Source organism: Scyliorhinus torazame, chromosome 11 (genome assembly GCF_047496885.1).
Source record: "Scyliorhinus torazame isolate Kashiwa2021f chromosome 11, sScyTor2.1, whole genome shotgun sequence".
In the NCBI taxonomy this organism is placed as follows: domain Eukaryota; kingdom Metazoa; phylum Chordata; class Chondrichthyes; order Carcharhiniformes; family Scyliorhinidae; genus Scyliorhinus; species Scyliorhinus torazame.
The window spans coordinates 113,658,951-113,685,981 of record NC_092717.1 but is presented as its reverse complement, the minus strand read 5'-3'; the positions used below and the strand labels follow the sequence as shown (position 1 = coordinate 113,685,981).

The following is a 27,031-nucleotide window of genomic DNA, read 5'->3' as shown; positions in this document are numbered from 1 at the left end:
GTGTGGAGAGAAAATGTGAGTGGGATATTGAATTTGCATGATCAGCCATGATCATATTGAATGGTGGTGCAGGCTCGGATGGCCTACTCCTGCACCTATTTTCTATATTTCAAATAAATTAAAAGAAAAAGGCTTATGAAATTTGGTTACAGAAAGTATCTGAAGTGATGTCAGCTGAGCAAAGAGTTATGATGCCCAAAAATATTCAGTCACATACAATAGACAAATTAGAGCAAAATACTACAAAATAGAATCATTACAGCAAAGATGGAGGCCATTCGACCTTTCATGTCCGTGTTGGTTCTCTGTAAGTGCAACTCCGCTAGTTTCACTTCCCTGTGTAGCCATGCAAATGTTTTCTCTTGAGATAATTATACAATTTCCTTTTGAAAGCCACGATTGAATCAGCTCTTGGGCAGTGTACTCCAGACCCCAAACACCTGCTGCATAAAAACTAAATTATTTTGCCATTCACTTTAAATCAGTGTCCTCTGGCTCTCAACCCTTCCACCAATGGGAGCAATTTCTTACTATCTACTTTATCCAGACTGCTCATGATTGTGAACTGCTTTCAACCTTCTCTAAGGAGAACAACCCCAGCTTTTCCACCTTCTCTAAGGAGAACAAACCCTGCTTTTCCAATCTATCCATATAACTGAATTTCCTCACCCTGGATCCATTCTTATACATCTTTTCTGCAACCTCCCACCGAAAGCCTCTAGTCCTCCCTAAAGTGTTGCACTCAGAATTGGACAGAATACTCCACTTGAGGCTGAACCAATGTTTTATAAAGATTCACCATAACTTCCTTGCTTTTATACTCTATTACTTTCTCAATCTTTCTTGTCACCTTCAATAATTTGTGCACATACATCCCCAAGTTTCTCTGTCTTTGCGCTGCCTATAGAATTGTCCACTTAGCTTTACATTGCCTCTCCTCATTCTTCCAACCAAAATGTATCACTTCGTATTTCTCTGCATTAAATTTCCACCCATTCCACCAGCTTGCCTAAGTCCTCTTGAAGTTGATCACTAACCTCCTCACAGTTCACAATACTTCCAAGATCTGTGTCACTTTCAAATTTTGAAATTGTGCCCTACGCACCCAAGTCTAAGTCATTAATATAGAGCAATAAAAGCTGTGGTCAAAGTACTAGCCACTGGTGAACCCCAGTCTATACTTTCCACCAATCCAAAAAACAACCATCCACCATTACATTCTGTAGCTGTTACTCAGTCAAATGCACATCCTTGCTCCATAGTCCCTTTTATTCCATGGACTTTAACTGACAAGTTTATTGTATGGCAAGTGCCTTTTGAAAGACCATGTACACCACATCATCCTCAGTGCCCTAATCAAACCTTTCTGTTACCTTATCAAAAAACTCAATCAAGTTAGTTAAACATGATTTGCCTTCAACAAATACATGCTTACTTGCCTCAATTAATACACATTTTCTCAAGTGACTCTTAATTTTGACCCATATTGTCATTTTTTTTTAGAAAATATTTTATTGAAGCATTCGTAATTTTCAGTTTAACATATTAACATTTCTTCAAAGAAAAAACCCGCGTGGGCCGGTGCACGCAAAAAACCTAAGAAACAATGTCCCCTCCTGGCCACGTCCTATTCCCTAATTACCCGTATACTGAGTTCCCTGTCCTTATCGAACACTGCCATGCCTCCTATTTTCTTTCCCCCCCCCCCCCCCCCCCCCCCACCCTGCCCCCCCTCCCCCCTCCTTACTGCTGATGTTCAATTTTCTTTGAAGAAGTCGATGAACGGCTGCCATCCCCGGGCAAACCCCTGAGTTGATCCTCTCGAGGCGAACTTGATTTTTTTTCCAGGCTGAGAAACCGTGCCATATCGCTGACCCACACACCTGACTTCGGGGGCTCCGAGTCCCTCCATCCGTCTCCGGGCCACTGGGGAGGAGAAGGCCAGGACATCGGACTCCCTCCCGCCCTTGGCTCCCGGATCATCCAATATCCCAAATATTGCCAGTTCTGGACTCGGCGTTACCCTCCCTTCCAGGATTTCTGACATAATGTCCGCAAATCCCTGCCAGAATCCCCTCAACTTCGGACATGCCCAGAACATATGCACATGGTTAGCCGGGCTACCTCCACACAACCCACTTCTATCCTCCACCACCTCAAAGAACCTGCTCATCCGGGCTACTGTCATGTGGGCCCGATGGACCACTTTGAACTGGATCAGGCTAAGTCTGGCACTGGATGAAGATGAATGAACTCTCTTCAAGGCTTTTTCCCACTTTTCCATTTCCAGCTCTTCCCAGCTCCTCTTCCCACTTCTGCTTCAACTCCCTGATTGGGGCCCCCTCCTACTCCATCAACTCCTTGTCTGTCTCCGAAATCCTCCCCTCTCCAACCCCAGTTTATGACATCACATTATCCTGTAGTTCCATCAGGGGGAGGTGAGGGAAGTTTGAAACCTGCCTCTGGACAAAGTCCCGGACCTGAAGATAATCAAACCCATTCCCGCCCGGTAGTTCAAACTCCTCCTCTAGTGCCTTCAAAGTCGGAAAGCCGCCCTTGATAAATAAATCCCCAAATCTCTCGATCTCTGCCTGCTGCCACCTCCTGAAGCCCCCATCGAGCCTCCCAGGGACAAACCGGTGATTGATACAAATCGGAGACCACACAGACACCCCCTACAATTCCATGTGCTGCCTCCATTGCCCCCACACCCTTAGGGCTGCCACCACCACAGGGCTTGTAGAGTACCGAGCCGGCAAGAACGGCAGGGGCACCGTTAGTAAAGTCTCCAAACTTGTACCCTTGCAGGATACCGCTTCCACTTGCTCCCAGGCCGACCCCTCCGCCACCATATTGTCATTTCGAAAAGCTTCCCTACCTAAACTGACTGTAATTACTGTATTTATCCTTACTATTACCGTTTTTGAACAAAAGGTTTAAATTTTGCAATTCTCCAGTTCTCTGGCGCCACCCTTATATCCAAGGAGGTTTTGAATATTATGGCCAGTGCCGCCACAATTTCCACCCTTACTTCCTTCAGTTCGCTGGAATGTATCTCATCCAGTCCAGGTGACTTATTATCTAAGTATGCAAACTGTTTCAATACCTTTTAATCAATTTTTAGCCCACCGAGTGTCTCAACTACCTCATCTTTCACTACAGATTTGGCAGCATCTTTTGCCTTGGTAAAGACAGATACCAAGTATTTATTTAGTACCCTGTGTCCCCATGCATAAGTCCACTAATCGGCGACATGCTTCCTTTTACTATTGTTAAGAGAAGTGAGAAAAGTGCTGAAACCAAATATTTTAAGGTGACAAAGTTATGATACCCAGGAATGAGAGAAACCGGCATGACTCAATTAAGGGTCGTATTGGAAGAAGTCCAATGTTTCCCAACTAAGCTTTCAAACTACAAACTTTAAAAACTGCAATGTGTTACTCCAGGTGGCTCTTTCATTTGTCATAGCAAACAAACAAACTCCCTTGGCTGCACCCTGCAAATCAGAAGGCTGCCCAGTCACTTACTGCTTTGCGCCTGCGCTGGGGTGCTCCTCCCTGCACAGAAATCATTCTCACCAGCATCCAGAGTAAAAGTGAGACTACTTGATGGCACAACACTCACACCAAGAGGAAAAATTAATCAGAGAGTCCAAAGCATTGGCAAGAATGAAGATCTGAAGTTCCAGATCATGATGTGCAAAATCTATTCATCTCAGCCGGAGCAAGTCTAAAACTTGGATGATAACCCTCAACATGCCAAAAAAGATTTATATGTCACAGCATATTAAACTATTGACTGCTGAACATATCCAAGAGGATACAGGGTCTGGATATCTACCTGGAGAATATCATCTCAAAATAGATGAGAATGTGAGACCAATTCAGCATCTACCAGAAAGGGTTACAGCTGCTCTCAAGTCAAGCCTAAAAATACAAGACACAAGAGCTGGAAAAGGGAGTAATCAAGAAAGTGACAATTCCTACTTACTGGTAATAATGAAACAACCTGAAAAACTGAGAGTATGCTTAGACACAAAGGTTCTAAATAAAGCTTTAAAGTTATCTCACTACCCCATGCCAACCATCGAAGGAATTTTTCTGCAACTTGTCAAAGCAAAGCTCTTTACTAGTCTAGAAACAAAGGATGGTTGCAGCAGCTTTCTAACCACATTCTGGATGCTGTTTGGGAGATACAGATGATTGTGCATGACGTTTGGCATTTCCACAGCTCCAGAAGAATATCAATGCATACAGCATGAGATAATCAGTAATCTTCCCAGAGTGGAAGCCATGGTGAATGATGTGCTAATCTATGGGTGTGGAGTCACGATGGAAGAAGCCACATCAAAATCTAATGTGACCGCTAGAGAGAGATTGTCAGATGAACAAAACAAGAAAAAAATTGAAAGTGAAAATGCCTGAAGTCATGTACTGACAGCAAAAGGTCTTCGGCCAGATCCTGACAAGGTGAGAGCTGCAGTAGCGATGTGATGCAGTGACCAACAAATACGAAAGCAGTGTAATAATTTGTTGGATTTGTTAACTATTTTGCAAATTGTTTGCCGAATTTGTCACTGGAGTGTGACCCATTATGCCAGCTCATTGCAAAGGAAGGATGTGCAGTTGTATTGGAGCGCATAACGAGAAGTCAAACAACAGACAATGCAAGTGCTGAAATACTATGGCATCAATGATGACATCACCTAGCAGTGTTATGCCAGCGAGACAGATCTTGGAGCAACTCAAACGCAGCAAGGAAGAGACACATTTGCAAACTGAACAATGCTATGCTCATATCGCGAAAGACTGCCTGGCTATTTGCTCATGAGCATTTTCATCAATACCTGCTTAGGAGGGACAAAGTAAAGCACAATCCACTTCAAAGCATTTTTCTCTGCTCCAAAGCAGTGGCAAAGAATCTTACTTTGTTTACAGAGATATCATCTGGGAATGCCATACAAGCAAGAGAAACAGATGCACATTGCTAACATGCTGTTAAGAGCAGCACACCCAATGGGGAAAGTTGAGGATGCTACAACAGAATGTGAAATCTTCCAGGTTCAACATGAAACAGCAGCTCAACATGCTGTGGAAGTCATCAATCCAGCAGAAACATTGAGTCTGACAGAGAAGTACCTTGCTCAAATCAAGCAAATTATCCAACAAGATGTAACTCTCTAAGTGCAGCAAGAAGTAGTGATGAAAGGATGGCCTGAGAACATCCAAGGACACACCTGTGGTCATCGAGCACACCGAGATGAATTGACAGTCCAAGATGGCATCTTGTACAAAGGAAATAGAGTCATTGTCTCTAACAAAATGAGAGTTAAGATTCTGAAGCACATGCATGCAAGTCATCAAGGAATTGAATCAAGTTTGAGGAAGGCAAGCTACTGTCCACTGGAGGCGGCTGATCAGAAAAATGGGATCTCACCAGCTTCACAGAGTACAGAGTAACCATCAGGCCCAAAGGTCCATTGGGCCCCAACAATGGAAATGGAACAACAGAAACAATTATCATAGCAACAGGTGCTGCGGGAATGACTCTCCCCGGAGAGGGAATATCGCCAAGGTGAAAATCAATGACAACATGCACGCATACAATTAAGAGACTTGCAAGGTTTAACGACTATGTAAGGAATGCGTGTGCAACAATTGACGAGAATAATGAACAGTTTGTTAATGCACAAGGTGGTCACATGGGTAACTCATGTTACACACAGTTAGACATGATAGCGCATGCAAATTTGGTTATTTTGAAAATGGGGATGTTTCGGTTTCAAAATGTAATCATTACTAATGTGTTGGGTACTCTGCTACACAGACGAACCAACACGGTTGCGAATGGTACAACTCAGTTTTATTACTATCATTTATTTACAGTGGTAAACTGTTTACTGAGGTTCGATCATAACCCTAGAATCTGTGGACCTATTCCTAATACTATCCTGTGGTGGCACTCAGCACATGGTGGATGTCTGAGTGGCTTGCTATGAGCTCTGTGCCCTGAGCTGTCTCCTGCTGGAATGCTCAGGAAGTGTTGTGTTCCCTGTTTTGTACTGTGTATGCTCTTGCCTGTGATTGGCTGTGGTGTTGTGTGTGTGTTGATTGGTCCGTTGATCTGTCCATCAGTATGTATGTATGTTTGTGCTATGATGTGTACCTAAATATCGTGACAATTACGACGTCTTATTTGGTTTGCTGTAGTCATGTGACCTCTGCCATAAGTCACAGGATTGGGGGAGACATTTTGCAGTCAATTCAATAAAGACATAACACTCGGAGCACTACGATGATTAAGTGTTAAGTGGCCATGCTGGAATGCTCCCACGTGCTCAGAAATGTTTCTCACCAGCTACCAAATTTGGCGCCTGGAACAAACTTTTTTTTCCTTCAAAATGAACTAATTCTCAATGGTGACCAAACAGGTGGATGAGGCATGGGATTCAGGGTGATTTAGCAGTTTGGATCAGAAATTGGCTAGCTGGAAGAAGACAAAGGGTGGTAGTTGATGGGAAATGTTCGGACTGGAGTCCAGTTACTAGTGGTGTACCACAAGGATCTGTTTTGGGGCCACTGCTGTTTGTCATTTTTATAAATGACCTGGAGGTGGGCGTAGAAGGATGGGTGAGTAAATTTGCAGATGACACTAAAGTCGGTGGAGTTGTGGACAGTGCGGAAGGATGTTACAAGTTACAGAGGGACATAGATAAGCTGCAGCGCTGAGCTGGCAAATGGAGTTTAATGCAGAAAAGTGTGAGATGATTCATTTTGGAAAGAATAACAGGAAACAGAGTACTGGGCTAATGGTAAGATTCTTGGCAGTGTGGATGAGCAGAGAGATCTCGGTGTCCATGTACATAGATTCCTGAAGGTTGCCACCCAGGTTGAGAGGGTTGTTAAGAAGGCGTACGGTGTGTTAGCTTTTATTGGTAGAGGAATTGAGTTTCGGAGCCATGAGGTCATGTTGCAGCTGTACAAAACTCGTGCGGCCACATTTGGAGTATTGCGTGCAATTCTGGTCGCCGCATTATAGGAAGGATGTGGAAGCATTGGAAAGGGTGCAGAGGAGATTTACCAGAATGTTGCCTGGTATGGAGGGAAGATCTTATGAGGAAAGGCTGAGGGACTTGAGGCTGTTTTCGTTAGAGAGAAGAAGGTTAAGAGGTGACTTAATTGAGGCGTACAAGATGATCAGAGGATTGGATAGGGTGGACAGTGAGAGCCTTTTTCCTCGGATGGTGCTGTCTAGCACGAGGGGACATAGCTTTAAATTGAGGGGAGATAGATATGACATATGTCAGAGGTAGGTTCTTTACTCAAGATAGTAAGGGCGTGGAATGCCCTGCCTGCAACAATAGTGGACTCGCCAACACGAAGGGCATTCAAATGGTCATTGGATAGACATATGGACGATAAGGGAATACTGTAGATAGGCTTTAGAGTGGTTTCACAGGTTGGCGCAACATCGAGGGATGAAGGGCCTGTACTGCGCTGTAATGTTCTATGTTCTATGGAGGAAGTGAGAGCAGGAGGCCACTGGGCGATGCATTGATTTATAAGAGGCATGGGCATAATTTGTAGGAGTTTCAGGGGGTAAATTATATGATTAACTTGGGGTACTTTACCCACATGACGTACTATAAATTATCCCTTGTTCACTTGGGAGGGAAACAGCCAAAAGGTAGTAAGATAACGCCCAGCAGTAAACCCCCAATCAGCACAGAGGAAGGTGATGGGAAAGTTCTGTTGAGTTGTGACATGTCAGTTGAACATCTCACTGAAAGATCGCATGTTCACCTGCTTGCGGCTCTGGTGCAAACAAAATCTCCCACTTGAGGTATGTTTGCTAGTTTAAAGTCCAACCCTGGCTGAACCTACAGGGGGCCAGCACGGCGCTGGAGCGGTTCACGCCAAATGGACGCCGCGCCAACCCTGCGCATGCGCAGTTGGGCCGCACCATCCTGCGCATGCGCGGGGAACGTCTGACGCACGCCGGCCCCTCACCAATATGGAGCCGGTGTTCTGGGGCCGCGCGCGGAAGGAGGTCGGCCCGAGGGCGGGGGGGAAGAGACCAGCCCACCGATCGGTGGGCCCCGATCGTGGGCCAGACCCCATCGGAGGCCACCCCAGTGAAGGAGCCCCCCCCCCCCCCACCCCCCCCCCCCCCGCCGGCCGCCCCCACCAGCGTTCCCGCAGAGTTCCATTCATGTCGTAGCGGCTGCTCGGCCCATCCGGCCGGAGAATCGCCGCTTGCCGGTTCTCCGAGCGGCCCGGTGCGAATCGCGCGCCGCTGGTTTCCGGGGGTGGGAGAATCGCGTGCGGGGGTCGGGGCAGCGTGGCGCGATTCGCGCGGCGCCCCGCCGATTCTCCCACCCGGCGTGGGGGGTGAATAGCGCCCAACATCTATTGTTAAAGCTAGTGTGCAAATGAAAATAAACAAGACTTTTAAATGGATATTTCGGGCTCGACTTTTCACCGGAGCCAAAGAGGGTCCAATGTCCTTCACCTGTTCCTCCTTCTCCACCCCATTGGCTGTCGAGTGTGTGTTCGGACTTTGTAGGGGAGGAATATGATATCCCGCAAGGGACTGACGGGATGGGAATGATTATCCCCGTAGTTTTCGCAGAGTACAAGCTCCCCCGCTGCGAGGCGGGGGAACTCCATTCAACTATGTATAACAGGTCGGCCAGTAAAGCACCGACGGAGGAGAGACCCAGTAGTCTACCGGGAGTTGTATATAAAGTAGTTGTAAATAAACCAAGGTTGTTATTCTTACTCTGTGTGGGCTCCCCAGGTCCTTATTGAAGTGACCATCCTGCAACCCTACATCCACAACCATACCTTAAGCGTTGTCCCACATTGTATAATCTTACAGTAGAGAAGGAGCAGCCAATCACACCTGTACCACTCCCCTCCATTTTCTCCATTGCCTTGCAATTGCTTTATTTTTCAAGTATACATTGTCCTGGAGCTAAGACCTCACTCGGTAGCAGTGATGCCCAATCTAGGCTGGTGAGTGGGTCACATGAGTGACCATCCTTCATATCAGTGGGCCGCAAGATTGAAATCAGGTGTGTTCACTAAATATTATGGCCCTTGAATAAGATTGAATACATTTTAATACATGCCAGATATTTCATAAGTTATAGAAAATGCTAAATCATTTATATATCAATAATAATAATCTTTATTGTCACAAGTAGACTTACATTAACACTGCAATGAAGTTACTGTGAAAAGCCCCTGGGTCGCCACGTTCCGGCGTCTGTTTGGGTATACGGAGGGCAAATTCAGAATGTCCAAATTACCTAACAAGTCTTTCGGGACTTTTGGTGGAAATTGGAGACACGGGGAGAACGTGCAGACTCCGCACAGACAGTGACCCAAGCCGGGAATCGAACCTGGCACCTAGCGCTGTGAAGCAACAGTGCTAACCACTAGATCTGTCATCAACTTTTAATGGTATAAACAGAAGAAATATTTGCACTTTGGATGCAGAGAGCACACAGCCCTCACTGTCAATGTTGTGTGCAATTAGCACGCACCTCACTTCACTTGCCCTTGCTTTACATGTGTATCACTTCAGTAGGAAAAACGCTCAACGGATGGAAGCCAGTGGGATGTGCCAACCCTGCGCATGAGCAACAGTCAACAAAATATCTTGTGGGCCACACTCCTGCTGGGCCTCATGTAGCCCCTAGGCTGCAGGATGCCCACCCCTACTATTTGCTTTGATAATACATATATATCAGCTGGCTAATATATAAAATTATTTTTTAAACTGGACAAAGGCTTTAAAACGATTGAAGCCATGGCTGGCTATGACTCATACAAAAGGAATTTCTGACCTTCAGAATAGCAGCAACCTCATTATCTCTAAAGAGGCACTAATGCCCCGTGACCGTAGAGTTCAAATCGCAAGGAATTGTACCAAGGCCCTTTACATTTCTATGGTTAGGGCCCTGATCTATGAAGACAATCAGTCTGCGAGGGCAAAAGGACCCCAAAACCTTTGTTAAACTCTTTGATAGTGGAAACATTAACCATCTCAAGAATGCACACAAGGAATATACATCTTTTGTCCAAACAAAGGTGGAGTCATGTCATGTGACCCCCCATCCCCCACCACCCACTCAGCAAGCTGCTAGAATCTGTAAAAAAAAAAGATAGATTGCCATTTTCCATTCAGCGGGTAAAGCAGGAAAAGCGGTCTGTCCAGGTCTTCGTTTGGACACCTACACTTTTCTACCAGAGATTCTGAACCTATGTACCAGTGCCTACAGGACTAAATGATCTATATGTGCCTATCCTATCATGGAAGTTGTCTCTACTGGAAAAGTAGAGACAACTTGCATCCACCTTTAGTCTGCTGACTCCGTGAAAGAATAGACCACTGGACTTTGATTTGGAACTCTGGGCTCTTGTGAAACCATAATTCTTATCTCTCTGTGCTCTTTGCCCTATACCTCTTCCCCTTGTCCCTACTTTACTATTTAATGTGCCAGGGCTATGTAATAAAATAATTAAGGAACTGTTTGTTTTTATGTGAATCCAGAAAATAACAGACTTGTACAACAGGCTTATGTGATGAATGCTGATTTTCTGTAGTTCAAGGAAAAACTAGAGCTGTTTCTGGCTAGAGTGGGAAGTAAATATTCTGTAATATAATTCAGGACCTATCTGATCTCCTGGATTAATTTTGATCACCTAAAAAGGATCTGAGAATAATTTTCCATTTTATTTTCCGTAACTGGCTTGGGTTTATTTCGGTTGTTTTCATATCTTGCAGGAGAAGCATGTACATTGTGACGCACTAAACAGCACAACTATAACAGATAGGTTAGGTTAACTAGTGTTTCTTTTTCCATCTGTCATTTTCATATGTGGCATAACAAAATTGACAATCAGTTTTAGAAGCCATGCCCCTCCAAACTGAGCATGTTTTGAAATAGTTGTTTGGAGATTTTGTTATAAATGAATCACAATTCAAAGCAGCTTAAATAAATCTAGTTCTTAGAGATTGAACGCAGAGCTTGCAATATTAAATGAAGTAGTTTCTCTTGCATTGCAAGAGTTGCATAAGTGCAACTAATATAATAGAAGAAAAGTACATGGTGCTACTATCCTTGAAAGCATGTTTTGGGGTGCAAAAATGAAATATCAGGTTTTCCTCTGTGGGACCAACACATGTGTGGTGAAGAAAGAAAAATGTAGTTAAAACAGTTTGAAACATTCTTGGACAATAAGCACGTGAAACATTTTAATTTATTGCACCTTCAATATATGCTCATAACTCATGCTAACAGCAAGCTGGTACTTATAGAATGTACCACTTTTGTTTAATAAGCATTCAAGAAAAGAACTCCAAGTACTGTACAAGTCACTTATAGTACTGTACAATATATACTATATAATACACAGGTGTTACATTATAGAGGAATTCATTTCCGATATTTAGTACAGCAACCACAAATATAAACAAACCAAATTTGCTGAACAATTGCCAGTGTTGTCCTGCTATCATAAATGTGAGTACATTTCTTATATCTATTATCAATTGTTGTCATTTTCTTTTAAACAGGGACATTTTCTCCACTAAAAATAAAGCATATATACAGTACACCATCCATACATACTCAGGGAGAGTTACAACATGTTCTAATAACTGGATGGCAAACACAGCAAAATAAAATCCAGCTCTGTGGGATATTTAACTTTAGGCCAGCTTTGCACTCCCAATTTATCTACATTTTCATATTTTGTTTTTCAGCTATATCACTCTCTGCAGATGCTCCATCCAATGATACTTTGCATGAGTTCTGCTATCGCATTTAAAAGGACAATAAAGTTGAAAATCCCATGGAAAGATGCTAATGAATTTTAATGTACATGCTTAATGGAGTTGCCTTGTAATCCTCACAAATTATCTAAAAACAAATTCAAAAGCAAATGAATCATTAATGTAGTTTAAGGCCCAAATTGCCAGCATACAGCTCATTTCTAAGAGTCTTGAAAAACTCACCAATCCTGTGAAATTTAATTTTTTTTAAATCAATATCTTTGTCCAAAAGCACATTCATTTTTGCATGCTAAGAATGTAAATATTTATGAAATGTGTAAAGTATACAGCAAGTCTCTAAGCGTCTTTAAAAATGATTCAATAGCCATAACGATCACTATAAATTAAATGAAATCTGCCTATTAAAAAAGCAAAATTAAGTTAATATTAAGATTAACAGACAACAATACTGGCTATTCCAAGCACAGTCTAAATGAAAAGCAGAAACACTTAACTTTCTGTTCTCATGGAAGGGAAATCATTGAGGTTTATTTCCAGAGCATATTTTAAACAATTTGTGTAATAGTGGATTTATGAATCTCTTCTTTTAAAAAATAAGTAAGGCAGTCTTATTCTTCTGAAGTTGTACTGATTAAGGGTTTTGCATTATGATTTCACATACCAAGAGTAAAAACTACCTAATCATACAGTGGCAATATCAGAGTTTGCATTTCAAAAATCAGAAAATATTTGGTAGTTCTTCTCTTTCCCACCACAATTTAGTCTTGTTAAAATTGTTTATTACACACTGTTCCTGTAAAATAATTTGCTACAGTTAATAATCACGCTGCTTGACTGCAATAATAAATACAACCATTACCAGTGACTGTACACGCTACAGAATGGCATCTTTAATAGTGGAGAAAGACATGTTTTTCTCAGAATTTGCAATCATACCAAGAATATAGAGCGCGATGTATTTGATACAACTTGGTGTTTTGAGTGAGAATAAAGGAACTGAAATTGTAATTTATTTTTTAAAAAGCATTGTAGTGCTTATTTTTCTTTTATTTGCACCATAGCTAAATACATGTGATGATATTTTTAAGCTCAAGTAAACGGATGAAGTAAGATATGAGCATTACTGAGGAAATGTGTGAATTCAGCAACGTGAAAATAAATCTCTAGTGAATTTGATAAATTCCAATTCTTTTCAGTAGCTTTAACAGTGGATACTGTTTTGTCGTATTTATTTTCCTTTACAGTGATCTCCAGTCTGACAGCCTGGAGACTCATATTGCTGGCCGACATCTGTAATGGAAAATAAATACAAAACCAACATTTCAGAAGTTGTGTTTTAAAAAAAATTATATTTCATCTTTCTTCCTTTTATTTAACTCAAAAGCTAGATCAATTTTGGGGAGTACTTTAGGGAACAGCATCAAATGTTTTTGGATCAAAGAAAGTGATTGGGGTGGAACTCTGAAAAATGCTGAACCACGTTCTTAGTTCTCTCCCACCAAATATTATCTTTTAGTGCAAATTATTCGCCGCCCCGCCCCGTCAAGATAGTTACTAAACTTTAGGACTCCCCTCCCCTCTCCCATTCTACTATATCATACACTAGTCAAAAACTAAAGATCTTTATATTAGTAGAGAATTTTCTAAATACTGAATTTGAACCTATGTTCAAGCAAAGAGGATTTGCAAGTATGAAACTGGTCAGTTTCAAAGCAACTGGTATCCCATCTCTGCTTAAGCACTCAAGCAAAACTATTTTCACACAATGGAAATAAACAGAGTGCAGCAATCAAATATTCTTAACTGCAGGTCATTTTGCCATTACCAATTGGATTACTCCTGCACTAAGATCATAGTTCAGTTTGTCACAAAATATATCAACCTTTAAGTGAATCTCATCTGTCAAGAATATTTCTGTGGTAATTTTTATTTTTCATCTTGGCTAATCACGTTAGATGACTTCAATATTTTTGGCAAAATGGAAAACCAGAAATGTGGACAACCTTTATTATGCCAGGCCCCAGTCCCTGTCCAGGCCCTAAAAGCCAGGACAGAGGAATGGCTGTGTGGATCTTTCTAAAGAGCACTATATTTATTTTAACGGATGTACACTAAATATGATCTTATTCAACTTCACATTCCAGTATTTTGCTTCTAGCACAAACATCACCATTAACTAATATTGTGAAAATCAAATTTTGAATGCATCAAGAAAATGTATCCTTATGAGACTCATCTCGTTTTACCAAAGAACTCTCACTGAGAGCTACATCTCATTAAATGTTAAGCTAATAATTATGGTTCTGTGAACTAATATGGGCAGAAGCTGTCATGTGGATCACCAAGAAAACTCTTGCTGTCATGCAATGCATAGGGGGACTGATTCTGTCTTTTGAACACGATGAGCTCCTTTCGTGGCATGGCTCTTGTACAAAGCCCAGCTCTGCCTGCAAGGGGGAGAAAAGTTAGACACATAGTTAAATTAAATTTTGGACATGCAAATTCATTGTCCCCCTAGACATTTACAATACATTGTCATCTAACCAGAGGCACAGGATGGGGGAAACAAAATGGTTTCACAGGACTGAATATTACCAGTAATGCTGCTTTCAGATCATTCAATGTGCAAATTTGGTGTGGAATTATTTGTTTTGCTCTCTTCATCTACTCCATCATTTCCCTTCTCCAATCTAGTGGACAACTGTACAGGGCAATGAATTAGAGGGCACAACTATCTAGTTTCAACAATCAAACTTTCTGCACAAAGCTTTCCAGCAAGCATTATTTCTTGTATTTTGACACATTATGTTTAGCAAAATTTTCAATGTAAGAATTAGGTGTGGTTGATTTAACAAAGCAATTGTGTTTCAAAAATAATGAATAGACTGTTACAAGCCTGTAATAGGGACTAAACAGAGGTAAGCTTGAAGTGGCGATTTGTTTTAAATATTTAGCCTGAACTTCTTCGGAGTGGCAATCAGTGTCGGATTGTCACACTGTGCTCCCTTTCTTACCTGATTTTTGTTTCCCCAGCCTGTCTCGCCCGACTTTCCCACTCAGGCCGGGAAGGATTCAGGTAGTGTAGTGTGTTCTCGGTGCCTATGGTCAAAGTCCATCAGAATCAAGGTGAAGGAGGACATGCCCCCTTTTTTGCAGCACTTGCTGCCATAAACCAGGAAAGTTTAAAATTCCAGTGCAATTTAAGGGTTCTTGACAGGTCAGGGAGATGGTAAGTATCTAACATATAAGGATAGGATTTTGGAGAGGGTGGGGGAACACGGGACTGAAAGTTGAAAGAAACCATGGGTAGGGGAGGGAGTGTCGGAGGTCAGGGGGTGCCAGATGTCGGGCCTCAGCTGGAGTGGACAGACCTTTTTGGGCAGGGGGGGGGTTTGATTGGAGGTCAGCAGGGGAGGTCCTTATGAGTGGCGGGATAGTCGGGGAATGGGCAGAGTCCCCTGGGGGTGAGGGGTGTCCCATAGGGGGTCCGTGTGAGCCTGTACAATCGTCAGAAGAGGTTTTAATTCTTCCAACTTTTTCTGGTTAACTATTGGTGTAACCCAGTCAGAACCATCCAGAGTTTGCGATTTCAACTGTATTTTCAGATGGTTCCCAGGGCAGGTCAATTGCCCAAAGAAATTTGCACTTCTGTGTAAACCTTACCTGGGAACTCCTGAAGGGGATTCCTCAGCGCATCATTGGGGTACTCCCAATACGCGCTGAGAAGCTCAAAACTTACGGCCCATAATGTGAACAATGACCACAACTATTTGTTACATCTTTAACATACTCGCTGCCATTTTAAAAATTAATTTACTGACATACACCCTCTGCCTATTACAGGGATTCCCATTTAAATTTTTATCTTCTGTTAACCCTGACAATGTTGATAACCAGTACTTCTAAGCAGTATTGCATAATATGATAGAAAATCTAGGGGATGAAAGTAAAAAAATACTGTTCTGCCCCAGGGATATAGTTCTCGCAGCTAACTGGAAGATGTGTTTTATTTAACATGTGGTTACCTCTTTGACAGAGTTACAATATTTTTGTGGACTTGCAGATGAAAAAAAATACAGGTTGAAGGGTGCTACCAGACGGCACTAAAGAACATAAGAAATACAAGCAGAAGGCTATTTGGCCCCTTGAGCCTGTTCTGCTGTTCAATAAGATCATGGCGAATCTGATTGTGGCATCAACTCCACTTTACTGCCTGTCCACCATAATTCTCAACTCCCTTGTAGATCAAAAGTCTAACTCAACCTTAATATATTCAGTGGCCCAACCCTCACTGCGCCATGCGGTAGAAATTCCAAAGATTAATGCCCCTTTGAGAGAAGAAATTTCTTCTCACCAGCAACTTAATTGGAGATTCCTTATTATGAAACTGTGTCCCTTTGCTTTAGATGCCTCATGAGGGAAAATATCCTCTCAACAACTACCCTGTCAAGCTCCATCAGAATCCTATGTTTCAATAAGGTGACCTCTCAATTTTTCTGAACTCCAATTAGTAAAGGACAACCCTGATCAACTTTCTCTCATAAAATAATCCCTTCATCCCAGTGATCAACTTAACAAACCTTCTCTCATCTGTCTCCAATACAAGGATATCCCTTCTTGAAGGTGACCAAAACTGTACATAGTACTCTACCTGTAGTTGCAACAATGCTGTGCTCTTCTAGCAAGACTTTCCTACTTTAAAAAAAAAAACTTCATTTGCAATAAAGCCCACACTCCATTTGCCTTCCTAATTACTTTTACCCAAATGCTGCCATTTTCTGATTTTTCTATGAATCCTCCTGCACCATGACATTTTGTAGTTTCTCTCTAACATTCTGCTTTTCTACTATTCCTACCGAACTGGACAATCTCACATTTTCCCACAATATACTCCATCTTTTGTGGTTTTCCTAGTCACTGGGACCTATCCAGAGCCTATGGAACTTTACAACCAATGCATCCCCCATCTCTGCATCCACTTATTTTAAGAGCCTAGACTGCAGCCATCGGGATCAGGGACTAGTTATCCATTAGTCTTCCTAGTACTTTCCCTCCAGTGATAATGATTGTTTAAGTTCCTCTCCTCCTTTTGCCCCTTGATTTTTTGTTATTCTTGGGATCCTTTTGTGTCTTCTATCATGGAGTCAGATACAAAATACTTGTTCAAAGTCTGCAATTGCCTTGTTTCCCGTTATTAATTCCCGTCTCAGACCAACGTTTACTTTAGCTGTTCTCTTCCTTTGTATACATTTGTTGAAGCTCTTATTGTCTGTTTTTATATTTTTGATGGTTTATTCTCATTCTAATTTCTCCTCTTTTTTTTAAGTCATCCTTTTCTGGTTCCTATTTTTTCCTATCTCTGGTCTACTAGTAATCTTTACACCATTGTATTCTTTTTCTTTCAATTTGATACTAAATTGGTTCACAAGATATAATAAATCATCTCAAGAGGCTTAGAAACATCTTCTGGTGGCGGCCATGGAGTAGGTCGCACATTTGATAGCTCCTGCCTGTGAAGGACTTTTGGACCTTTTTCTCCTGTTTTTTTCCGGATTTTATTGGATAAATCGGTGAAGAGTGAGACAGTGAGGAGAAATCCCCCTCCAGTGTATGGAGAATTGAACCAGAATTGGCCGTCTGAGAAGACAAAGTTCTACAAGGAAGACGCGAGCAGAGCTGGCAACGTGGGAAAGCATGGCGGAGAAGCAGGGCCGCGGGGAGACGGCACAGTGGTCGATGGAGCAGCTGGTGAAGGTTTTTGAAGATTGCTTAGCCAAGCTTAAGAAGGACACGCTGGACCCGATTAAGGCTTCGATTGATCAGGTGGTGCAGAATCAAGAAACCCACAGACGTGCGATCCAGGAGGTGGAGAAAAAGGTGTCCGAGCACGAGGAATACCGTGCTGAAGACCAAGGTGGAGATGACGAATGATCGCCAGAAAAGAATGTAGGAGAAGCTGGAGGACCTGGAGAATAGGTCCAGGAGGCAGAATCTGAGAATCGTCAGCCTCCCTGAAGGCAGTGAGGGATCGTATGCGAGGGCCTATGTGACGAACATGGTGGAGAAGTTGATGGGGGTTGAGGCTTTTCCATGGCCCTTGGAAGTGGATAGAGCGCACAGAGCCCTCTCGAAGAAGCCCCGAGTGAATGAGATGCCGAGGGCAATGGTGGTGTGTTTGCACTGATTCCTGGACAAGGAACATGTTCTGCGGTGGGCCAAGAAAGAACGGAGTAGCAAGTGGGAGAATTGTGAGCTGCGCATTTATCAAGACCTGGGCGCGGATTTGGCCAAGAGGCCAGCTGGGTTTAATCGGGCAAAAACAGTCTTCTTTAAGAAGGGGGTGAAGTTCGGGAAGTTGTACCCAGCTCGTCTGTGGGTCACATATGAGGAACGGGACTTTTACTTTGAAACACCAGATGATGTATTGACTTTCATCAAGGAAAAAAGACTGGAGGTGAACTAAAGACACTGAATCCTTGGAGAGTATTGTAGTGGCGATTTGTTGAAAATCACTTTATGCTGGTTTAAATAAGTTATATGCAATAAGGGGCTGTTTCGATGGCTAAAGTTAACTTTGTCTTACTGGGAGCCGGTTGGAGGGGGATTGGTTTCTATGGTTGTTTTTTCTGTGGCTGTTTTTCCTCTGTTTTTTATGATGTGATGCTTTGAATATGTTTGTCCAAGTGGGGGGAGAGGGGAGAGAACAATGGGGAAACAGACTGTTTGGTGCCATGGGTGGGAGCTATCAAGTCAGCTTGGTCAGCTAACTCACGGAAGCAGAGTGGGGAGCGAGCAGGTGATAAGCTGGAGCTTGATATGGGGGGTTGGGTTTCTAGTGCTGTTACCAAGGGGGGAGGGAGTGGGGGGAGCTGCTTTGCTGATAAGGGAGGAACTGTTACTAGGGGACAAATGGGAGGTCGAGGACGGCGAAAGCACGAGGGGGGGGTCGAGGAGGCTGGGGACAGACCTAAAGGTTACAGACCAGACTAGATTGAGAAAGGGGTGGGTTGACCAAGTATTCCACTCAGGGCTGGACTCAGACAAGGCGGGTAACGATCTTGACCAATAAACGAGTGGCATTCGAGGCAGGGAGAATCATGTCAGACACGGGGGTAGGTACATAATGGTGAATGGAAGCTGGAGGGGTGCGGGTGGTACTTAGAGTCACATAACTTGACCATGGGGGGAGATTTTAATACAGTCATTGATCCGGAATTGGACCGGTCAAAATCTAGGACAGGGAGGGTGCCAGCTGTGGCAAAGGCATTGAAGAGGTTTATGGAACAGATGGGGGGGGGGGGGGGGGGAGTAGACCCATGGAGGTTTGCACGGCCAAGGACGAAGGAGTTTTCTTTTTTCTCCCATGTCCACAAGGTATACTCTCACATCGACTTTTTTGTTCTGAGCAGGGCTCTAATACCGGGGGTGGTGGATACTGAGTACTCGGCAATCGCAGTGTCGCATCATGCCCCACATTGCCCCACATTGGGTGGATCTATGGGTTAGTTTGGAGAGAGGACATCGCCCGCTATGAAGGCTGGCTGTGGGGTTGTTAGCGGACGAAGCGACCTGTGGGTGGGTGAACAAGTCCATCCAAAACTACCTGGAAACAAATGATACGGGGGAGGTCTCTGCAGCGACGGTCTGGGAAGCTTTGAAGGCAGTGGACAGAGGGGAATTAATCTTGATATAGGCCCACAATGAAAAGGCGGAACAGGCGGAGAGGGATAGATTAGTTGAGGAGATACTCCAGGTGGACAGGGGATACTCGGAGGCCCCGGACTACTGAGGGAGCGGTGGAGGTTATAGGCGGAGTTTGGGCTGTTGACTGCAGGGAAAGCGGTGGAACAGCTGAGGAAGGCTAAAGGGGCGATTTAGGAGTATGGGGAAAAGGCTTGCAGAATGTTAGCACACCAGCTCAGAAAAAGGGAGGCGGCCAGGGAGATAGGGAGAGTAAAGAGTAGAGGTGGAAATACGGTCCTGGACCCAGTGGGGTGACTGAGGTGTTTAAGGACTTTTACAGAAAATTATATGAGTCAGAACCCCCGGCTGGGGTGGAGGGGATTAGGTGGTTTTTGGGTCAGTTGAGGTTCCAGAGGGTGGATGACGATCTGGTGGAAGGGCTGGGAGCCCCAATTGAAATTGAGGAAATAATTGAGGGGCTGGAGGGCATGCAGTCGTGCAAGGCCCCGGGGCCGGACGGCTACCCGGTGGAATTCTATAAGAAGTTTTCAGAGACATTGGGCGCGATTCTCCACTCCCACGCCGGTTGGGAGAATCGCCTGGGCCGCCAAAATTTCCGGGGACGCCGGTCCGACGCCCTCCCACGATTGTCCCAAGTGGCGGGAACGGCCTGGTCGAGTTTCGCGGGCCGCAGGCCGGAGAATCGCCTGGGATACCCAAAATGGCGATTCTCCGGCACCCCCGCGATTCTGAGGCCAGGATGGGCCGAGTGGCCAGGCCAAAACGGCGGGTGTCCCCCAGCGCCGTCCACACCTGGTCGCTACAGTCGTGGGTGGTGCGTGAACGCTGGGGGGGCAGCCTGTGGGGGGGCGAGGGGGGATCCTGCACCGGGGGTTACCTTAAATGTGGGGTGGCCCGCGATCGGTGCCCACCGATCGTCGGGCCGTCCTCTCTGAAGGAGGACCCCCTTCCTTCCGCCGCCCCGCAAGATCCGTCCCCCATCTTCTTGCGGGGCGGATTTGGACAGGACGGCAACCACGCATGCGCGGGTTGGCGCCGGCCAGCCCGCGCATGCGCGGATGACGTCCGTTATGCGTCGCCGGCCGCGTCATCTATGCGGCACCGCTTTTACGCGGGCGACAATCCTGGCGCGGGTAGATGACGCGGCCCCGATACTGGCCCATTGTCAGGGCATGAATCGGTCGGGTCCGGGGCCGTTCCGCGCCGTCGTGAACCTCGATGGCGTTCACGACGGCGTGGGGGTGGAGAATCCCGCCCATTGAGCCCACTGCTGGTGAGGACATTTAATGAAGCAAGAGAGAAGGGAGTTCTCCCCCCAACAACGTCGCAGGCCTCGACTTAATTGATCCTGAAACGGGAAAAGGATCCGGAGCAATGCAGGTCATACAGGCCAATTTCGCTACTGAATGTGGACGCCAAACTGCTGGCTGAAATACTGGCCACAAGAATGGAGGATTCTGTCCCGGGGGGGGGATAGGGGAAGACCAGACGGGATTTGTAAAGGGCAGGCAACTCAAGGCCAATGTTCGAAGGCTTTTAAATGTTTTTATAATGCGCTGAGAAGGAGGGGAGGTGGAGGTAGTGGTAGCGATGGATGCGGTGAAGGCTTTTGATCGGGTGGAGTGGGATTACCTGTGTGAGGCGCTGGGAAGGTTTGGGTTTAGTGAGGGCTTCATTGACTGGGTGCGGTTGCTCTATCAGGCACCAGTAGCGAGTGTGCGTACGAACCGGCTGAGGTCGGGGTATTTTAAACTACACCGTGAGACGAGGCAAGGATGCCCCCTCTCCCCGCTACTGTTTGCTCTGGCCATAGAGCCATTGGCCATGGCGTTAAGAGCCTCTTGGAACTGGAAAGGGCTGGTTCGGGGGTGGGTGGAGCACCCGGTCTGGTTTTACGCAGATGACCTGCTCTTGTATATTTCAGACCCGTTGGAGGGGATGGGGTATCCTCCGGGAATTTGGTAATTTTTCGGGGTAGAAATTGAACATGGGGAAATGCGGGATGTTCGCGATCTAGGCAAGAGGGCAGGAGAAGAGACTGGGAGAGCTGCCGTTAAGAATGGTAGGAAGGAGCTTTCGGTATCTGGGATCCTGGTGGCCCAGGAATGGGAGACACTGCACAAGTTAAATCTATCCCGGCTCGTAGAACAAATGAAAGAGGACTTTAAGAGATGGGACATGCTCTCGCAATCGCTGGCGGGGAGGGTACAGACTGTGAAAATAACGGTCCTCTCAGATTTCTGTTCGTCTTTCAGTGCCTCCCCATCTTCATCCCAAGGGTCTTTTTCAAGCGGGTGAATGAGGTTATTTTGAGCTTTGTGTGGGTGGGTAAAACCCCACGAGTGAAGAAAGTGTTGATGGAGCGCAGTTGGGGAGAGGGTGGGTTGGCGCTGCCGAACTTCTGCAATTACTACTGGGCGGCTAATATAGCCATGATTAGGAAGTGGGTAATGGGGGAGGGGTCGGTGTGGGAGCGGATGGAGGCGGCGTCATGTAAAGACACAAGTTTGGGAGCACTGATATCGGCACCTCTTCCGTTCTCGCCGGCCGATACTCCACAACTCCAGTGGTGGTGGCGGCTCTGAGAATCTGGGGGCAGTGGAGGAGATATAAGAGTGTGGAGGGAGCATCGGTTTGGACTCAGATTTATAATAATCATCGGTTTGTACCGGGTAGGCTGGATGGTGGGTTCCAGAGATGGCAAAGGGCAGGAATTAGGAGGATGGGGGATCTATTTATAGACGGGAGCTTCCTCAACTTGATGGATAAATTTGAATTGCCAGCAGGGAATGGGTTTAGGTATCTGTCGGTGTGAGACTTCTTGAGAAGGCAGGTTCCGGCCTTCCCGCTGCTGCCGCCACGTGGGATACAGGACAGAGTAGTCTCCAGTACCTGGGTGTGAGAGGGGAAGGTATCAGATATTTACCAGGAACTTTTGGAATCGGAGGAAACACCAGTGGAGGAGCTTAAGGGCAAGTGGGAAGACGAGCTAGGGGGAGAGATAGAAGCTGGTCTGTGGGCAGATGCCCTAAGCAGGGTTAATACATCCTCATCACGTGCCAGGCTTAGCCTGATACAATTCAAGGTAGTCCACCGGGCACACATGACGGTGGCCCGGATGAGCAAGTTTTTTGGGGTAGAGGACAGGTGTGCGAGGTGCGCGGGAAGTCCAGCAAATCATGTCCAAATGTTTTGGGCATGCCCAAAGCTTAGAGGGTTTTGGCTGGATTTCGCTAAGGCAATGTCCATGGTACTCAAAACACGGGTGGTGCCGAGTCTGCAGGTAACGATCTTTGGAATGTCGGAAGAGCCGGGAGTTCAGGGGTCGAAAGAGGCCGACGTCTTGACCTTTGCCTTCCTGGTAGCCCGGAGACGGATCTTATGAATGTGGGGGGACTCGAAGTCCCTGAGTGTAGAGACCTCGGTTAGTGACATGGCTGGGTTTCTCAGTCTCGAGAAAATAAAGTTTGCCTTAAGAGGATCAATGGTTGGGTTCACCCGGAGGCGGCAGCCGTTCGTCGACTTTCTCGGGGAAAATTAAAATGTCAGCAGAAGCAGAATTCCAAAGGGGGGGGCCGGGGGGGGGGCCGGATTGTTGTTTTATGGTTGGGGTGTGTGAAGATTGTGATGGGGGTGGAAATGTTTAATGTACCATGTTTATGTTGCTGTTACTGTTATTATAAAAACTTGCAAATATCCAAATAAAAATATTTTTTTAAAAAAGAGGCTTAGAAACACCATCCAAATACAGAAATATATTTCCCTCTTTGTACAGCAATCCTGACTTTTACATAAACACATGAAATTAGTGTTGCAGACATAGACAAATTATGCCCTCTTTTAAATGGATTGTTATTCCCCTTCATTTGGGGGAAATCACAGTTGGTGGCTTCTGAAAACCTTCATGTGATATGTGTGTTTGAAGGAATGTAGTAATCAGTATTGTAATAACAAACATATTTGCATTGCTCTGGTCCCAACCCCCAAAATTCTACATTTACATGTATTCCCGATCTACAAAATCTGTCTTCTGTTACAACATTATTATTAAACTCATTAGCAATCTTACCTCCCCTGCATTGAATCAACTTTTCCAATTACAAATTTCATTTATTCCATATTTATAAGGGAAATTGTCCAGTTATACTTGCAATTACACTCTCCCACCACTGACAAATTGTTGGACCCCAAATTTTCATCTCCTCAACCTGTAATGCAGAAAAACTCCTGATTCCAAACAATTCTAATTTACTACTTCCCAAATAGCCTTACACTTTGCTAATAATTATAAAATAAAAGTATTATCCAAAACTAAAGATGAACACAAGGTTAAAATGGCAACTGAATTACAACTGTGTGCCCTCGTCCAAATGTTGCTCACTTTCTCACCTGCTTCACCCGAAGACTACATTAAGCATTGATTCCCTGTGGGCAATGTGATGGCCGATTGATCTATAATTTCCAAAATAGCCAGATACATTTTATCAGTATTTTAAAATTACATTTTCCTACATGCCTCTTCTTTAGTTTACAGAAAAAACCTTTAAAGGACACAGATTTCTTAATAGTTGTTCCAAAAATAGTCAGTTATTCAGTTCATTTCTTTTCCCTTCCCCCCAGTGAAATACTTCTGCAGTTGTGAAGAACTTATAATGTCTTGGGTACTTATTTCAGACTCACCAAGCTTCATAGTATCCATTTCTACATGAAGTCAAGAGTGATCCATTGGTTCAATTGTCCCCTCTATTTCCTGACTATCCATTTCTTCAAGGTCTTCATTCAAAAGGTTTCCATTCTGTGCCTTGCTGGATGGTATGGATGGATGGGATAACAGTTCCACACCAACAGATGTTGTTTCCATACTCAAATTCTCATTGTCACCTGCTTGTGGAGTGATTGATGGTGTCTCCAGTGCATCAGTATGAAGGCTTTCAGTTCTCATTATTAATTGAACCGAGGAAGTCGTAGAATGTACTTTTGATTCAGGGACTTCATTAGGTGTTGATTGTTCTACATTTTGATCCTTCAAGTGTTTATCCATGGAGGCTTGAATGGAAGATACCATCTCCTGCAACTTTTTACGTTGTGCTTCAATTAAATTGGGGTCAAGTTGCCTACCATCTCTCATTGTTACAAAACCAGGCGCCATTCGTATTAGCTGACTATCCCCACCGCTGGACTTGGGTGGGGAAGCCCCATGTTTGGGACTAGACCTGCCAATACCGTAACTAAGATCTGTTCCCGAAGAACTACCAGTGCTTTGTTTCCTGGGCACTTGCATTTCCCTGCTATGCCTCTGCTCCAACTGTGGGCTACTTGAAGCAGTTCCAAGGGAATGGCCTTTTCCTTGGAAAGCTGTAACATTTGGCATTTGTTCAGATTTTTTTCGCACCACTCCTCCACTGCCAAGTTTCATCCCTCCGTGCGAGGAAGGACTTCCTTCCCTACTTCTTGACCCTCCCTCAGACCGTAATTGACTTAAGGCCTCTTTGATCAGATTGTCAATGTCAGGACCAATGGGGATGTGCCCTGCTGGATCAATGCACAGCTCCAGCCTATCGTCTGTTCCATTATACACAAATGTCTTACCAGGAAGATGGGGGAGAGTGAAGTGCTTGCCATCTGCCAAACCTGTGTAAACAAATGAATACAAAAAACAACATTTTAGAATCAATTCATAGATATTAGTTTGTTATTAAAACAAAAAATACTGGAAATACTCGAGTCTGGCAGCATCCGAGGAAAGAGAAACACAGTTTATTATTCTAATTATTTTCCAGTTCTGATGGAAGGTCATTCACTTGAAATGTTAAAGGTTTTAACCAGGTGAAAGATGATGGAGAGTAGGAAAAACAACAGAAGTGAACATTTCTAATGAACAGAGATTAAATGGCAAAATGGTTGGTGGCACAATACCAAAGAGAAAAGTAACGGGAAAAGTAAACAAAAAAAAGCATCCAGAGGAGGTGGGAATGGTAGAATGATGAACAGCTACCATCCAAATGCAAAAACATGAGAAAGAAAATAATCAAAATCTGCAAAGAATTAAAAGACATAATGGGGGCATGGGTTACAGTCTAAAATGTTGAGCCTGGAAGGCTGTAAAGTGCCTGATTGAAAAATGAGTGGAGTTGAAGGAGAAGTTGTTCAAGCTTACATTGAGCTTCATTGGAAGACTGAGAACACAGAAATCATAAGAATAGGAGCAGAATTAGGTCATTCAGCCCATCCAGTGTGCTCTGCCATTCGATCTTCGCTGATATGTTCCTCATCCTCATTCTCCTACCCTCTCGCCATAACCCCTGACCCCCTTATTAATCAAGATGATCAGATTGTGCTTTAAGTGATGTTCCTAAAGACTAGACCAAGAGTTGGAAGGTGGATCAGTGTGACGACAAGGAGGAAAATTTAAATGACAGGCAACTGGACTGAATGGAGGTGTTCAGCAAATCAGTCACTCAACAGGCGGCACAGTGGTTAGCACTGTTGCCTCACAGTGCCAGGGACCCGAGTTTAATTCTTTAAAAAACATTTTTTTAAAAAAAATTTAGAGTACCCAATTATTTTATCCAATTCAGGGGCAATTTAGCGTGGCCAATCCACCTATCCTGCACGTCTTTTGGGTTGAAACCCACGCAGACACAGGGAGAATGTGCAAACTCCACACGGACAGCGACCCAGGGCCAGGATTCAAACCTGGGTCCTCAGCGCCGTGAGGCAGCAATGCTAATCACTGGGCCACCGTGCTGCCCTCCTGAGTTTAATTCTGACCTTGGATGACTGTGTGTAGTTTGCACATTCTCCCCTTGTCTGCGTGAGTTTCCTCCGGGTGCTCCGGTTTCCTCACACAGTCCAAGGATGTACAGGTTAGGTGGATTGGCCATGCTAAATTGCCCCTTAGTGTCCAGGGATGTGTAGGCTAGGTTAAGGGCTTATTGGGATAGGTCAGGTAAGTGGATTTGGGTGGAGAGCTCTTTCAGAGGGTCAGTGCAAACTCAATGGGCCGAATGGCCTCCTTCTGCATTTTAGGGATTCTATGATTCTATGAATAGGCATTTCGTCTTCTCAATGTAGAGCAGTGAATACAGTATACTAAACTGAAAGAAGTCACATGAATGGCTGTTACACCAGAAATGGATGTTTGGGGCCTGAGACAGTGAGGAGAGAAGGAATAAAAGGGCAAATGATGTACTTTATGTTATGGAAAGGTGTGGAAAGGATGTAATTGAGGAGTGGAACAGGTGAGAGGAGTGGATCAGGGTGTCATGGAAGGAACAGTCCCTTTTGAATGTTGAAAGGAGAGGGGAAGATGTACTTTGCAGTGGTGTCATACTGGAACTGGCAGAAATGGCAGAGGATGATCAATTGAATAGGGAGGATGGTGGGGTGGAAGGTTGAGACAAGGGCAATCCTATCATGGTTCTGTGAAGGATGAGAGTGGCGAGAGCAGAAGTGTGGGATAAATCTGGCCGAGGGCCCTATCAATCATGGTGGGCAGAAATTCTTGGTTGAGGAAAAAGGA

The 27,031-nt window shown here is 44.6% G+C and overlaps 1 protein-coding gene across 1 annotated transcript in view; it reads right to left on the bottom strand.

Moving 5' to 3' along the window:
- Positions 1–11,252: 11,252 nt before the first annotated feature.
- The window catches only part of vcpip1 (valosin containing protein (p97)/p47 complex interacting protein 1), a 78,250-nt gene continuing 62,471 nt past the window's right edge, over positions 11,253–27,031 (bottom strand). Inside the window, exons 3-4 of the mRNA XM_072467642.1 lie at positions 24,190–25,140; positions 11,253–14,252 (exon numbers count right to left, since the gene is read on the bottom strand). Coding sequence (XP_072323743.1) covers positions 24,221–25,140 — 920 coding nt within the window. The 3' untranslated portion in view covers positions 11,253–14,252; positions 24,190–24,220. The remainder of the gene's footprint in view (positions 14,253–24,189; positions 25,141–27,031) is intronic.